The sequence below is a fragment of the Dendrobium catenatum genome, unplaced genomic scaffold (assembly GCF_001605985.2).
Source record: "Dendrobium catenatum unplaced genomic scaffold, ASM160598v2 fragScaff_scaffold_1656, whole genome shotgun sequence".
Classification (NCBI taxonomy): domain Eukaryota; kingdom Viridiplantae; phylum Streptophyta; class Magnoliopsida; order Asparagales; family Orchidaceae; genus Dendrobium; species Dendrobium catenatum.
The window spans coordinates 279,730-294,978 of NW_021320118.1; the positions used below are offsets into that span (position 1 = coordinate 279,730).

The 15,249-nt window shown below is 34.6% G+C and overlaps 1 protein-coding gene and 1 pseudogene across 2 annotated transcripts; both read right to left on the reverse strand.

Annotated features, from left to right (window-relative positions):
• Window positions 1-203: 203 nt before the first annotated feature.
• LOC110105783 lies at window positions 204-5,551 on the reverse strand (annotated as a pseudogene).
• A 3,427-nt stretch (window positions 5,552-8,978) lies between these two features.
• Window positions 8,979-15,234, reverse strand: LOC110105781. Of its 2 annotated transcripts, none has more exons than XM_028701242.1 (3): window positions 15,069-15,234; window positions 14,845-14,944; window positions 8,979-10,793 (listed from the first exon to the last, which is right to left on the reverse strand). In XM_028701242.1, the coding sequence occupies exon 3, from the start codon at window positions 10,741-10,743 to the stop codon at window positions 9,301-9,303; it is 1,443 nt and encodes a 480-aa protein (XP_028557075.1). In that variant the 5' UTR covers window positions 10,744-10,793; window positions 14,845-14,944; window positions 15,069-15,234; the 3' UTR covers window positions 8,979-9,300. The 2 variants fall into 2 exon arrangements, with proteins under 2 accessions (XP_028557075.1, XP_020691080.1); XM_020835421.2 differs by having other exon boundaries at window positions 8,979-10,830; window positions 15,069-15,231.
• Between the last annotated feature and the right edge of the window lie 15 nt (window positions 15,235-15,249).

The window sequence follows — 15,249 nt, forward strand, 5'->3', positions numbered from 1 at the left end:
ATTGCATCCGGTCACCTGACAGAGAGATCCGTTCTCTGTCTACAGTAAAAGCGCAAGTACTGTAGCATACATGCGCTTCACCTGCGCTTTACTGTAGACAAAGAACGGATCTCTCCGTCAGGTGACCGGATGCAATAATTCGCCGTATAATTGTCAATGAAAAATACATTTTTTCATATCCAAACAATGAAGTAAAATGTATTTGCATTCTCTCCCATACTTTCAAACAAAACATACCCTATGTGTGATGTGCAACTCACTTCAAAACCATTAATCTTGGCTAAAATATTACAGCATGAAGGCCATAATAAGAACATGCAGAATGCAGAAACAATAGCATTTCTTTACAGCAAAAAAATGTGCGTCATCAGATGATAGTAAAAAAGCAGTGTGGATGATAGAAGACAATAAAGAATTTCACTGAGTTCAGTTCTTATTAGTATTGTTTCTTATCAGGCAAAGAGCCTCGAGGGATTTTTTGTAATACTTTTTCATCAAGTACAGCATATTGTTTCTTGATATGAATCATTGCGTTCTCAACGGCTGCATCTACATTATCCTCGTACTTCTAGTGCAGGCAGAGAACATATTATCGTAAAAACTGGAGTCAAAACAATTATTAGGGCCTTATTGAGGTTTTTATTGATTCTATACTGTCACTATATGATATCTAAAAGTAAAGTTTTTAAGCATGAATGCACAGAGAAGTTCTAATAGTTCGGTCAATATATCTATAACTGATCGGAAAGAAACCACTTGGTGGAATTTTGAGAATGGTTTTCTAGATTCAAAGCTAAAAAAAAATTCATTTTTGAAAATGTCTACTGTCGATTGGGATCGATTCATTTGGTTCAAAGAGCATTCCATCAAACATTCTCTTTTGTTAGATGACTTAGGGAGGTATTGAAAACTATGAATAATTTGATGGCGAGAGGCCTCTGATGCACAGACACGGACACGGCGACATGGATACGACACGACACGGACACGAGACACGTCAGTTATTAAAAATATAGGACATGGACACGGGTTGGACACGGGTTGGACACGGTATTATAGCTTTTATATTTAAAAAATAGTTTATAAAAATTAAATAAGTATAATTTTAAAATAATTTGAAAATAATAAGTCATTTAACAAGAATTTGTGCTTAAAATGATTAGTATTAGGATGTCGAGAGTCAGACGTCGATGCCGTTTATCAATCACCGAGAGAGGAGATGAAAATACCTTCACTGCCAAAAAGAAATGAAAATGAGAATATTCGATGATTGGGTATTAAGTGCGGACGCTGATTTGATGTTATGGATAGGAAATAAGAAATTTAGTTTAAATCCTACCAAATACAAGAAATTATATTTAAAAAAATTCATAAAATATTTAAGATAAATGTGTCGGACACGCGTGTCCAATTGTATATAATATTTTTTAATCGGACACGTTTTTGACGTGTCCGACACGTGTCGGTGGAGTGTCGGGCGAGTGTCGTGTCGGACACAGTGTCGGACACTACACGCTTCTTTGAGGAGAAGTGTCGGTGCATCATAACGAGAGGCTTAATTGTGGAAGATAAATGTAAGCTTTGTGCTATTGAGATGTAAACGCATAAAACATCTATTTTCCACATGCACAATTTTCACGTGGCTCGTTCGAAGTGTATTACCTGATGACAGTTTCTTTCTTTGTGAAAGTAGCTTGGATCAGGAGTTTCAGACAAGTAACAATCTCTCTCATTCCACTAGCAAGAGAAGTTTCATTCTAATTACTTTAAATGTCATTCGGAGAGTTAGAATTTTTACTGATTCAACAACTTTAGGGAGCTTCTTTGTTATTTGTTTCTTTATGCAAATTAATCTTGTTTCTGTTGAAGATTCAGGGATCAAGCTCCTTCCCATCGAGAGAAATTCACAAGATGTGTTTCATATGATAATAGCCTTTTTTTATTATTCATTTTTTATGTTTTTTGCCTCCTATTTGTAGTAGGATCTATAATTGCTAGAATTTCTTGGAGCTTAAACGCTTGGGAGGCATGGTAGAGTGAGTGGTTTAGACAAATTATTTATGAAAAACAATACTATAAGATGCTCAACTCTATATTATACTCTCTTTTTTCCTTTAAAAAGTGCATGCAGGAAGATTTTTCAGGCTTCCAATGTTAAATAAGTTGACATTTGACAAAAAAAGGGATCTAATTATCAGATGTTGAAGTGCAAAAAAAAAAAGATTATAGTAGACTTACCAATGTAGAAAAGGGTCAAGAAACTGAACCAATTGCTGATTATCGAGAAGATCCATAAACCACCAATAGCCTACAACAATACTTTCACAGGTGAACCACCAAACTTATGCAGAATAAATAATGAAGTTACTAAAGTGAAGCCTATATTACCATGAGGAACGTCTTCAAATCTTTTCCTGAAGCAACAAAACGGAAGGTAGCGTAAGCATCATTAATCTGAAATCTAACTGCCTGAGCTACAGTTAGAAATAGCTCCTCTGACAAGATAACTTCTAGAAATTTGGGAGGATTCCTAATTTCATAATTTAGGTAACAGAATTAGTTGAAATTACTGAAGCCTTCTGAGAAACTAAAAACTATCCACATAATTCACAAGAGCAGTTATCAAACTTTTGAAGCACTTAAAAAATAATAGAATTAATCAATGCACAGTAAGTTATACCTTTTGTTAATGATTTGAAACGGTAAGCTCTATACTTATTATAGTTGATCTTTTTATATGATTATCATTGTGTAACAATTAATCTAATTTAAACATAAGCATATGGTATACAATACTATACATTCAGGCTGTGCCTCCTACAAAGTTTAGCAAGTTTACACCAATTTATCTCCATTGTTTCGGAATGAGTGAGTTTAATCCGTTATGATTCAGTCAAACCGCATTGTTACTAAAAGATTATATGGATCTGGAGTCATTCTACCGTGAATAGTACCGCACTCAGACTAGTTATGATTTGGTGGATGAGCTGCCAAAATATTTGTATATTTAATTACTCTGATGTGGCTATTAGTGCATAAATACACATTATTGGGCAAGCTTTGTGATAGGAAATACTTGAGTTCGCAAGTAACCCTAAGGTAATACTTGAGTTCGCAAGCAAACCTAACCCAAATCGGCACACAAATAGCGCAAAAACAGCGGAAATAGGGAAGAACTTGTAGGAAAACACTAGCGACGATTGTATTCCACTAGTAAGCAATCAAAACCAAAGCCCGATACAATGTTCTTCAATTCGAGAGGAAGAACAACTCTCCTACAATCTCCGGCAACGCCGAGAGCCCAAGCGAGAAAACCTAGAACCCAAAGTAATTTCAAAATGCAAGATGAAAAACCCCTCTCCTCATAACTCCCTATTTAATACACTCTAATTCAAATTAAAAGCAAAAGGACTTCTCTACCCTTCATTCTCCCTCCAAAAACAATTAATTTCAAATTGAAATCAATTGGACCCCACCCCGGTTCCCTCTCTCCCTTCCGCCTTCTTCCGTCGGCCATAAGCCCGAACCGGCTGGGCCGGTCCAGGATGAGCCGGTCCAGGCTGGACCGGCATAACACTTTGTTCAAGTGCTTCACTACAAATCACAAACTTCAAAGGATTATGGTTATACCAATGAAATATTTTGGGTACTATAGAGCGTTTTATAATGACAATTTGTATATAAACTAAAAGATGTACTTACTAAGAAAAAGTAACTCAATGACCAAGCTGGATCGTCAAACCCAAAGAAAGTAATATAAGATTAATCGCTAAGCATTCCAATTGTTGGAGAATACCTATCGAGAAATGATGCAGCATTGGACCAGAGAAACAATGCTGCCAGAAATAACATAAGTGAGTGGCAGATAAAAGTGAGCAGGTGATAGCCGACCCATTCAAAGAGAAGCCAAATCACTGTCACACTGGAAGTATGCCACCCGATTTGTGCTTATTCTTCCATAATATGATATCAGCAGCTGAATTAGAACAATAATAAACAAGTAAGCAACACATATAAAAAATATGGAGCTCAATTTTTAAGCAAGTAAGCCACCCAATATATGCTTATTACAACAATGTATTGACAACCATTCCAACTGTCCTAGGAAGGACCATATCTTGTATTCATCCTAAACTAGTGAAATTTGTTCAATTGGGAAAGGGCACAAAATTTTCATATAAAAAATATGGTGCTCCTTTCAATGTTTATTTTATCAAACTACATGTCTGAGATTGAACAAGTCAAAGGCTATCAAGACCGGTCCTTACTCCCCTAGCTAAATTTCTAACACGTAATACACATCAATTCTCTTTCTTTGATATTAAGATCTACATATATATATATACAAAGAATAAAATGCCTGTAACCTTCAAGAAACATTGAAACAATAATGGGACTGGGTTATATAATTGGAAAATACATGAAAGGCGAAAGAAAAGTTAATAACACAGAATCCTGAACCAGCGCATGCATATTTTTCAGCAAACAATGAAGAGTTAATATCAGCCTTTTGTGTGAAACTATCAAAGCAGAGATAGAGGAAATATGCGACTTTTGAAGAAAAAAAATTATTGACATATTTCAAACAGAAGTATATCATATCTATCACCACGCAACTGTAAAAATTATTCAGGAAGAAACCCGTGCACTCCGAATGTGCCTACTGCTATGCAAACTCATTCTGCAGGGGAAGTCTAAAAGCCAAAGCTATACATAATCATGCAACAGTCAAAGAAATTGCATAAAGGCATTGTAGGATAGATATAATCCTGCTAAAAAACAGGTCATTTATAAAATTAAATCAGGAGATGCATGTAAAATATGCCACTTTTCTGAAAAATAAATCAACACCAAAAACAAGGATAAAACGAGAGCGTAGCAGTCTTATCCCCAGCTGGAAACTAACGATATAGAGAATTGAAATTTACATTTCCCTCCGCCGAGAATAGTGTGCACTGGCTCCTTCCGTCCAAAGAGGCGTTTCTTCCTTCCTGCAGGGATCGACGGCTCATCCTTTTCTGACTCCGAAGAATAAGATGGTCGCTTGTACTCATGAATTTTATCATGGATTTCCTCATATAGAAAGGCGTGACCCACATCTTCCGACATCTTTGACTCTCAAATCCTGATCATAAAAAATGCATTAGGGCATCTCCAACCGAAAACTTCATTTTTCACGGCAAAGTAACGCAAAACTTCAAAATATATGCCCGAATCGAAAAATAAATGAAATAAACAATACATGCCGAATCATTTGAGTTAACATATCTGAAACTGAAGGATGAATAAATCTAAATTTGTGATCTAGAACAAAAAAAAATTCAAAACAGAAAATCGTACATGACTGCCTGAGACATTTTCCACAAAATTCAAAACAATGGGACGCAGTCGATTAAGCTAGCGAGTAGGGTTACATTTCTATGAAAGAAGCCATTTCATCTCTTCCGCGTACCTTCGTTTTCGATCGCCTCGGCGGTGGCTTGATCGATCTCTCGCTTTTCCCACTCGCGAAAAACTGAAACTGGCGTAGCAGGAAAAGGCGGGGTTCTTATATACTGTATTTTCCTATTCATCCGACGGTTGATGTGGATATTCGGATCCAACGGCTGGGAGAATCTCTGCGGCTTAAATATTTAACGCAACGGTATGGAATAAAAAATTTCTTACAATATTTTGAGTTAATTATAAATTATTCTTATATAATAATTTTTTTAATTTTTTAATTATTTATATATATATATATACATACAAACAGATATGCCACTACTAAAAATTTGGATTTTTCACAGCAGATGTTAGGAGCGGTTTTAAAACCACGGCCAAAACCAACTTTTAACATCAGTTTTAGCCGCTGCTAATTATACCGGTTTTAACCGGTGCAATTAGCACCGGTTTTAACCGATGCAGATAGTACCATTTTTTAATGTCGTTGTAGCGCATAATAAATACAGCGTATTTGTAGCGGTTTTAGAACCGCAGCAAAGAAAATTGTGGCTGTTAAAACCACCACGATAGCTCAAAATTTGTGTTGCGATTACCTTATTTTTTTGGTAGTGTGCTCAACTCGAATAGATTTTAAATTGAGTCTATTTTGGATGAGATTGAGCTCCTTAGAGATCAAAATGAAAAGTATGAGTGCACGTGCATGTTAGACTAAGAACTTATCATAAGATATTCAAAATTTACTAAGATCAAATCTATTTTTTTGACTAGAATTGAAGTTAACAAGCTATGACTTGCTTAAATAGATTGGATTGTGTCAACCTATAACAAGAGTTGGTTCAATTTGAGTCATATGAAATAATTTTGAACTTATCTTGAGTTGGGATTGAGGAGATCAGAGATGAGATCATTAACAATATTAATTAGGCGAGTAAAGTAAGCGGAAAAAAAAAAAAAAACTTTCATGTGAAAATTCTTCAAAATAAAAATTATAGAGATTGCCGCGAAGAAAATGAAATAGTTGATATAATCTACAAAAAGCTCCCTTTTTTATGACTTAGAGAAAATGAATAAAAAAAAACAAGTTAAAGATCAAACTCCTAAAGTATCCCTTGTGATAGTGATGCAAGGAGTTTAAGGGTACTACGAAAGATGGTCGAGACAATCCTTGCCCTAGAATAGCTATATAACAATCTTATTCTTTTATTTTTTAGCATACAAAAATCTGAGCTATCCAGTATCATTTATCAATATAAACAGCGAAAATAAATTCTATAATTAAAATTATCATGTATATCAGCATTTATTTATTATATATATTACTCATGAGTATTCACATATTATCCATATATTCTATATCAATATCAAATCAGTGTCTTACATGCTCAAATGCTCAACATGTCACATGCTTAGTATTAATATAGTGAATCAATAATATCAAACATTATTTGTGTCTATATTAGTATCAAAAACATTTCAGTGCTAAGAAAAATAAAATAATATAATAATAATAAATCTTTGAAATAATAATAAATATGCACAATAATAAAAACAGTTCCTCAATAACATGTATTCAATAGTCACACTAAATAAGTAAGAAGTTATTGTTATTACCGTATTTTTCAATAATCAATAATTAATAGTTGTTAGCCATTGGATTAGTAAACAAGGTCCTTATTCTTTGCTTGTTGCATAATAATAACTATTTATAACTCTCAATTAGTATCACGTGAATCAGTAGTGGATAATACTAAACCACAGTATTTAAAGGAAAGTCCATCGGCCTACCATCCTATACAAGTCAATCAGCCTCTAACTAAAGGGTCAACTAATCTTCACTTGTCTTTTACACATACACATTCTTATCATATTATTATAATAATAATAGTGACCAACTATTACTCAATCACATATTCATACACATGTTCAATGCATTATAGTAAATAACTTATTATTGAGCTCAATTTAAAAAGTGTTAAAATGTCATAATGACAGGTAACCAAAAGCCCTACTGAGCAAAAAATTCATATTTTATGAAATTAACCAAATTAGGCTCAAGCTCATTTGGAAAGCACGAGCTTGAATTAATTGTTAAGCTCGATTTCTTTGTTTTAAATTAAAATTTTTGATTTTTTTTAGGAATTTTAATTTTAAATATATAATTAATTTAAAAAGGTTAAATGTAATATATTCTTTGTTTTAATTTTTTTTTTTAAGAATTTGTTATTTTAAATATAGAATTAATTAAAAAAGGTTAAATGTATTATATTCCTTGTTTTAAATTAATTTTTTTATTTTTTAATAATTTTTATTTTAACTAAGAATTAATTTAAAAAGGTTAAATGTATTATATACTGCACATAAATGGCAACCTTACAATGATCCGATTAGATGTATTAGATTTGACTTATGTTAAAAAATATAGAGGTTGACCTAAAAAGACTTGGTTAGAAAATATTAGAAATGACATTTCTTTATTAGATTTAAATGGAATTTAACTTTTAACATAGCACAATGGTGAAAAAGGTTCATGTGGCCGACCCACTGTGTGGGATAAAGGCTTGATGTTGTTTTTATTGTGTATTTTAAGATAATCAAGCTGCTCAACAAGCTTACAAGTCGGGCCAGGTTGAGCTCAAGCTCTAACTCGAATTTATGACTTGATAAATTAGACTCGTGAGCTCATTAATGAGTCGATCTAGAGCCGACTCGGCTTCCTTACACCCTTTAAATACTGATTTGCATTCTTTCCTAGTATTCATGTATTTACCTATCATTTCATTTGAATCATTCTAGTTTAAGGAATATTAAACAAAAATGACATGATATTTAAAATTGAATATAAGGAGTGTAAATTTAGTAGCAATAGACCTAGTTAGGGGATTGTGACTTTGGGCGATCAAGTCATTAATAATAGTACACGTTTTAGATATATTGGATATATTGCTCAGAGTGATGGTGAAATAGATGGGGATATTGTCAATAGAATTCAAGTTGGATGGTTGAAGTAGAGGAATGCATCAGACTTGTTGTGCAATAGAAAAGTCCCCCTCAAACTTAAGGGTAAATTCTATAAGATGGTGGTGAGACCTGCAATGCTTTATGGTGCTGAACGTTGGCCATTAAAAGAGAAGCATAATACTAAGTTGAGTGTTGCAGAGATGAGAATGCTTAGGTGGATGGGTGGCTTTACCCTTAGATATAGGATACGAAATGAGCATATATGTGAAAAAGTTGGAGTAGCTCCAGTGGAAGATAAGATTAGAGAGAGTGGCCTTAGATGGTTTGGTCATATTAAATGGAGGCCTTCTAATGACCCAGTTAGAAAAGTTGAGATATTATATTTGACTTATGTTAGAAAAGCTAGAGATAGACCTAAAAAGACTTGATTAGAAAATATTAGAAATGGTCTTTCTTTATTAAATTTAAATGAGAATTTGACTTTTAATAGAAAAATGATGAAAAAGAATTCATGTAGCCAACCCCACGTAATGGGACAAAGGCTTGATATTACAGTTATTGTTATTGACATGATATTTAAAGCAAAACACAAAAAGCAAGCTGCCTACCTGCATGCCAAATTTGATTGAGAATATTATAAGAATGTGAAACTAATTCTCAGTTCCCCAAGGCAAGGGCGCTCATTTGCCATATTGCTTCATTGCCAAACCAGTCAAACCAAGTGAAAAAAAAAAAAAAACAATTCAATAAAAAGCTGATGAAACAAACACCCATGAAAATTTGATTTCACTAACCGCTGCAGAACATTTGCAGGTCATTTCGTTTATTTCTGGTTAGAAGATGTCTGAACGCTAAGAGGGAAGGTTTTCCTGCACCGAAAGCCAAGAGAAAGTGAAGTCAATCCTGACCACCAAAGAAAGACCACCATCTCCTGTTCCTATTTGCACCAGTCATTCTACCATGAGAACTGTGCGATTGCTGCATATCATGATCCCTAACCCCGCACTGAATCCTTCCCATGGGCATAAAATTCCGCATCCAAGTTGCAATAGCAATACCAACAATGGCCACAATTGGAGCCGCAGCAATCAAAAGCCATTGTACGTTGCCACCATTGTTTGACCTTCCTTCGACATCATCATTGCAAGCAATATCAGGTTGATCTTCTGCATGTTGATCCTGCTCATTAGCTTCATCTCCTATATCACTTGATCCATCAGAAGAGATTTCATCAACCGGCTCCTGAAGCCGCATTTCATCGATAACGGTTCTGACATTGTTGTGTTTTCCCTCCTCATACTCTTGGTCATCTGTTGGAAGTTCATATCGACAAACGGGGCAGGAGTTCCTAGTTCTTAACCATGGTAATATACAGGAAGGGTGATATAGGTGTGAGCAAGGAAGCTGCCTTGCTTCAGCATTAATTGATAAAGGATCTTTGCAAACTGCACAGACAAGAGTCCCATTCTTCTCGTGATCCTTTGATATGATCACACAAGGCAGACTCTGCACAGAAGAAGTTGCAGCAGGAGGTGCCCCTCTTCTTGAGCTATCCGCTTCTGCGAGTTGTTCAAGGAGCTCCTCAAAGCCCTGTGCATCTATGTAGTCACCTGAGTTACCAGTAAAAGGGGAAATATCTATTTCATCTGTATCAGTAAAGAGATCGACAGGACGTAGACGCCGTCGAACCCAAGCACCATTTTGGGGGCTTGTGGCACTACCATTTGGACTGTTAGTATCCAGAAGATGTATTGATGCTTCTACTACGCTAACCTCCTCCCATGCTCCATATTCACCCTGGTCATCTGAAGTCCATTGGTCTAGACCAGCATGCATAGGATCAATGTCTGTGTCAGTGTGGATGCGGCTTTCGTTATCGAGAGGGCTAAGTATTTCCCTATCTATTATGCTATGGCCATCAACTGAAGCGTCTGAATCACCTCCATAACCACCAAAACTTATATGTGAGTCAGACTCAATGCTATCGTTATCTGTATCAGAATTTACCCTACGAACTCTTCTTAACCAGTTCCTATAAGTATAACTTGGACGCTGATGGATGGCAATTGTTGTGTCATCGTCAAGCTGTAGATCACGATTTTGTCTTGCCAAACCAATCATCTGTGAGAACTGCTGTGAGAACACACTCTCTACTGATTCTGAACTCGGATATCTTGAGGTTCTTCTCCTCTGCCTTCCCGAAGGATTTCTGGCAGTCAAGCCTGTTTCAATATCGTCCACAACCAAGGATTTGCACTCTCTGCATAAGCCTGATGGATCAAGACCTTCGTATACTTCGACCCATGGTATAAAAGTTCTTCTGCAGACTATGCATTGCATCTCCAGTAGCTCCTCTTGATAAACAGCGTCTCTGTTCTCTTGCAAATCTTCTAATGAAATAGAATATCCATGAGATTCAGCATCCATCTACAAAGTGAGATAACAAAATTTAACCTATATGGAGAAAATAGAGCAAACAAAGTGCCATTACCTCCTTAACGACTTACAAACAGTTGAAACGGGAAAAGACACCAAGCAGGAAGCCGTACGTGAGAGTTAAGGATGTACTAAAGTAAAAGAGAGAATTTATATATGGTAATCACAAACTTATTTTCCCAGGAGCTACTCACAAAATTTGGATTAAATGGCCAAGTTTGCATCTGACATAAATATCTGGAAGTTGCAGATCAATAATTTATAGTGTAACATCCTTAAATTTTATTTTAAAAAGAAAAAGATTTTGGACCTCACCTACCCATATTAAAACAATTATAGGAGGAAGCAAAGAGACTCAGTGAGTGAGAGAAAGACAAGAGGATGTAAGAGAGGTGACAAGAACATGTGATTGAGAGAGAGAGAGAGAGAGAGAGGAGGGAGATCAGAGGTAGAATAAGCGATGTAGAGAGGGATCAAAGAGTTATAGAGTGCGGATAAGCACGAGAAAGGGAGAGGGAGAGAGAGCGAGAGTTGAAAATGGAAAGAGCTGTGGAGAGAGACGAGTAAGCGGAATAAGAAATAGTGAGGAAGGATCCGAAGAAGATTGTGACACAACATCTTGTTTTGATGCCAACAACCTCAAGGAATGGTGTTTAGTTGCTCTTCTCCTTTCATTTTCCCTAGACTTTAAAGAGAAATTCCATTGCTTTAAATTAAAAGATACTTTGAAATAAGTAACGTTCATTTGACAGATGATTGAGGACTTACTAATTAACAATTAAAAATCTAGAGTTAATTGGACTCTTCTCTAAACAAGTTTTAAAGAAAAAATCTAAACCCAAGAATTGCATTTCCATTATTTTTGTGCAACTTTGTTTGGAATTGCTAGTTGTTAATAGAGCCATTGTCACGCCATTGACTTGACTCAAAAATAGATAAATATAAACTTTACTTGGATTAAAGTTTAGGGCCTAAACTTTTCCAAACCAATATTCTCTATAATTAAGTTTTTTTATTAACCCTTGTTTTTATTTAAAGGTTATATAGTAAAACTTTTCGAATATTTTTAGAAAAGATTTGTACAAACTTAAAATTTAATTTAACTACATTGTACAATAGAAACTTCATATTAGTTAATAGTTATACTGAATTCCATTTTGGGTTAGTTCATTTTCATTGAAAGATTATGAAAGCGTGATGCTAAATAGAAATATCATCTTGTAAATAATCCATATGTTGTTTTCTATGGGGCGGTTGGGGCCATTTTAATAATTTAATTAGTGGAATAATGGTTTTATGTAATTGCTTTAGTTAGTGAAGCTAATAAAGTTGGATTGGGTGTTGGGCGTACTTATGCCTCTTAGAGATCTTAAGATATTTATTTCATGCCTTGTAGTTGCTTCATATAAAAAATGTGATTTAAACTTGCTATCATTGATGAGTTCAGGTTAAGGCTGCAGCACAAGATTGCCCTCCAACTATTTGAGATAGCTAGCGTGGACTTAATTAAAAATCATTTTCTTTGTTTATGTTTTGTTGTTGGTGCATGAATTCCTTGGGTTAAATTGCAATATTTCTTCTCTTAGCTTGCTTGTTGACAATTTGTTAATGTGGGACTTCATATTCATGTTTGCTTAAAATATCTAATATTTAATACAAGCACGTCGGGAAATTTTAAGTTCGCAAGTTCAAATTTTAAGTTTATCATTGCTCTGATTTATTTGGTGATATTGATTGTTTATATGATTGCTCAGTTGATATACATTAACTGAAAATTTAATAAGTCACATAATCTTTTCATTACATTGATGAAATTCATAAGAATGATTTGGCTGGGTGTCCCATGTTGCAAATAAAGGTCAAACTTTCAACAATGTTGCATCAAATAAAGCTTTAAAACACAAAATCTTATTTGAAAAGCCAAGCTAAAATTTCAAAGAAATCTAGAAGACACTTTCAAGTTTGCATTGCCCCCCACCCCCAATCTTTCGAAATAATACCCTTCTTGCATGGTAGATGAGAAATCATCTTGCATATGTAGTGCAAGCATTTCAAAACTAACGGATCATAAATAAATTCACTTGCTCAACATTAAACACTTCCAATATGAGGATGAACATTGGCTTATTCATGTCATCTCAAGCTCCTTACTTGGCTCTCTATAAATTTCCATTAATCACCTTACACCAAAATCACCACCATAAATGGACTTTCTTCGCATTAAATCAAATTAATTAATCTTATACCAATGTAATTTTTCAAAGTCTATGCTTTATTGTTCTCTCCTATAAATTTATTATATAACATGTAAGTTTAATTCGTCCATAATCATCAAAATATTGAGAATCTACTTTGTTCTCAAATGTTGATACCAAAATATTTCTTCTCAAATCACTTGGCATATTTTTGGTAATGCAAGGTAGGCAGCAAAGAAGAAGAAAAATGGAGATCAGAGAAAAGGGGTGAAGAAAGATACAAATAAATCCTCAATTTATTAGTGTTGGATCTTTAAAACATCAGGCCTCATAATCTTCAAGGAATGATGTTTGGAATCCTCAAAATACGAAGCAGGAGATGGGAGCTCTTAAGCATTCATAAGGGATTGAAATCCCATAGAAGTATAGAACCGTAACTCCAAATAATTCATTCATCGACACATAATTACATGACTTTGTGCGATATTTATAATAATATGATCTCATTCAAAATGACAAAACTACCTTTGAACAAATAAGAAAAATGCCAAAACTAGTTTTAGATGGAAAATGATATTCTAAGCACTGAAAATTAGTTTAGAGACAATTAATGACAAACATAAGAAAAAACATGACACAAACCATGACAAATTTATTCAATAAGACTATGATTGACATCCAAGACTAAGCATCTTGAACCCATCATTTTATCTTAAAAGTTCATTGAAAATTATTTGTTAAACAAACCGCTACAATATTGTATATAGCTTTCTAAATTTCATTAGGCATCTCACGTAGCCCCAAAGGTTTATCTTTATGCATTTTCTTCAAAGCTAACGTACATTCATTACCATGGGATAATGATAATCTATGATATACTCTAAAATCTATTCATCATGCACTTTCAAAAAAACTTCTTCTTTGAGTACCTCATCTTAATAATTTCCCAAATTAACATTTTCATCTTTCATTAATAACTTCACACATTTTTTTTATCTTAGCTTTAAACACATCTAACTTCCTTGTTATAGTTATAAAGATGCTTATAAAGAATATTCAATATCAAATGCATCAATATATACTTTTAGCATAAGGCATAGTCCTAATTGCTTTAAACGCATCTTGGGGCTGTTTGGCAACAAGTAGGATTTAACTTGAATAGTATTTACTAAATCTTGTAAATCCGGCTAAAGTTAAATCTTGAAAACTGATTGGTAACGTAAGGATTAAATCCTCTGGAGCTGTTTGGTAATGTAATCAGATTTAAGGCAGTTATTGTAAGTTGATGTTGGAAGCCAGGTTCCGCTGTCCACTCTCCACCTCTCCCACAGCCCGCAATCTTAAATCCGCAGAATTGCAGGATTTAGTAAATCCGGGATTTACTGCAAAAACGATGAGACGGAGGATTTATTCCTCCGTAACTTCCAACAACGCCATAAATCTTGTTTGGCAGGACTTCGCGTAAATCCTGCTCAAATCGGGGATAAATCCCATTGCCAAACAGCCTCCTAATATAATCAAAGTCTTTAGAACTATTAACACTTGTCTTAATTAATTTAAAATCTTATTTTCTTTTTTGTAGTATGTAATTCTATAAATCATATAAAGCTGTACATAATTAGAGTGCAATTTATGAAATAAGGTTCAAGTAATTTTATAGCAGTCAATTGAGGTATTATCTTCCGATTGGGATAATTAGATAAAATTTCCTAATATAGCTTCCAACTATTCAACCAATATGTAATCAAGATAATCCCAAGCATAATTACAAATAATTAATGTATTAAAAAAATATAGTTTAGAACTTTACCTAGCCCAATATATGAAGCAATAAGAAGATCGAGGACGAGTTTGGCAACCTCTAAATCCCGCCGCGCTTCTCAGCGAACAATATCCTTTCCAGCGAGTTCCTTAATAAAGAAATTGGAGAAGATAAAGAAGAGAAGCGTGAGTCGGAAAGAAGGGAAGTAGAACGAATGGATAAAAGAAAGTAAGGAATAAGCCCTATGCTGACTTTAGCAACGCATGCGTTACCTTATCTTCCGATCGTCAATCCAGCTCTTGTCAGTGAGAACTCCCACGTCGTCGTCTTCCTCACGGTCTCTGAAACTGTTCCCTCTTGCTGTTCCGGCTCCTCTCGATTTTGGTTAGGGGCTTAAGATGTTCCGTTGTTGGCCAATGGCCCGCCCAATATTTGCGGGAACGGGCCGTTCGG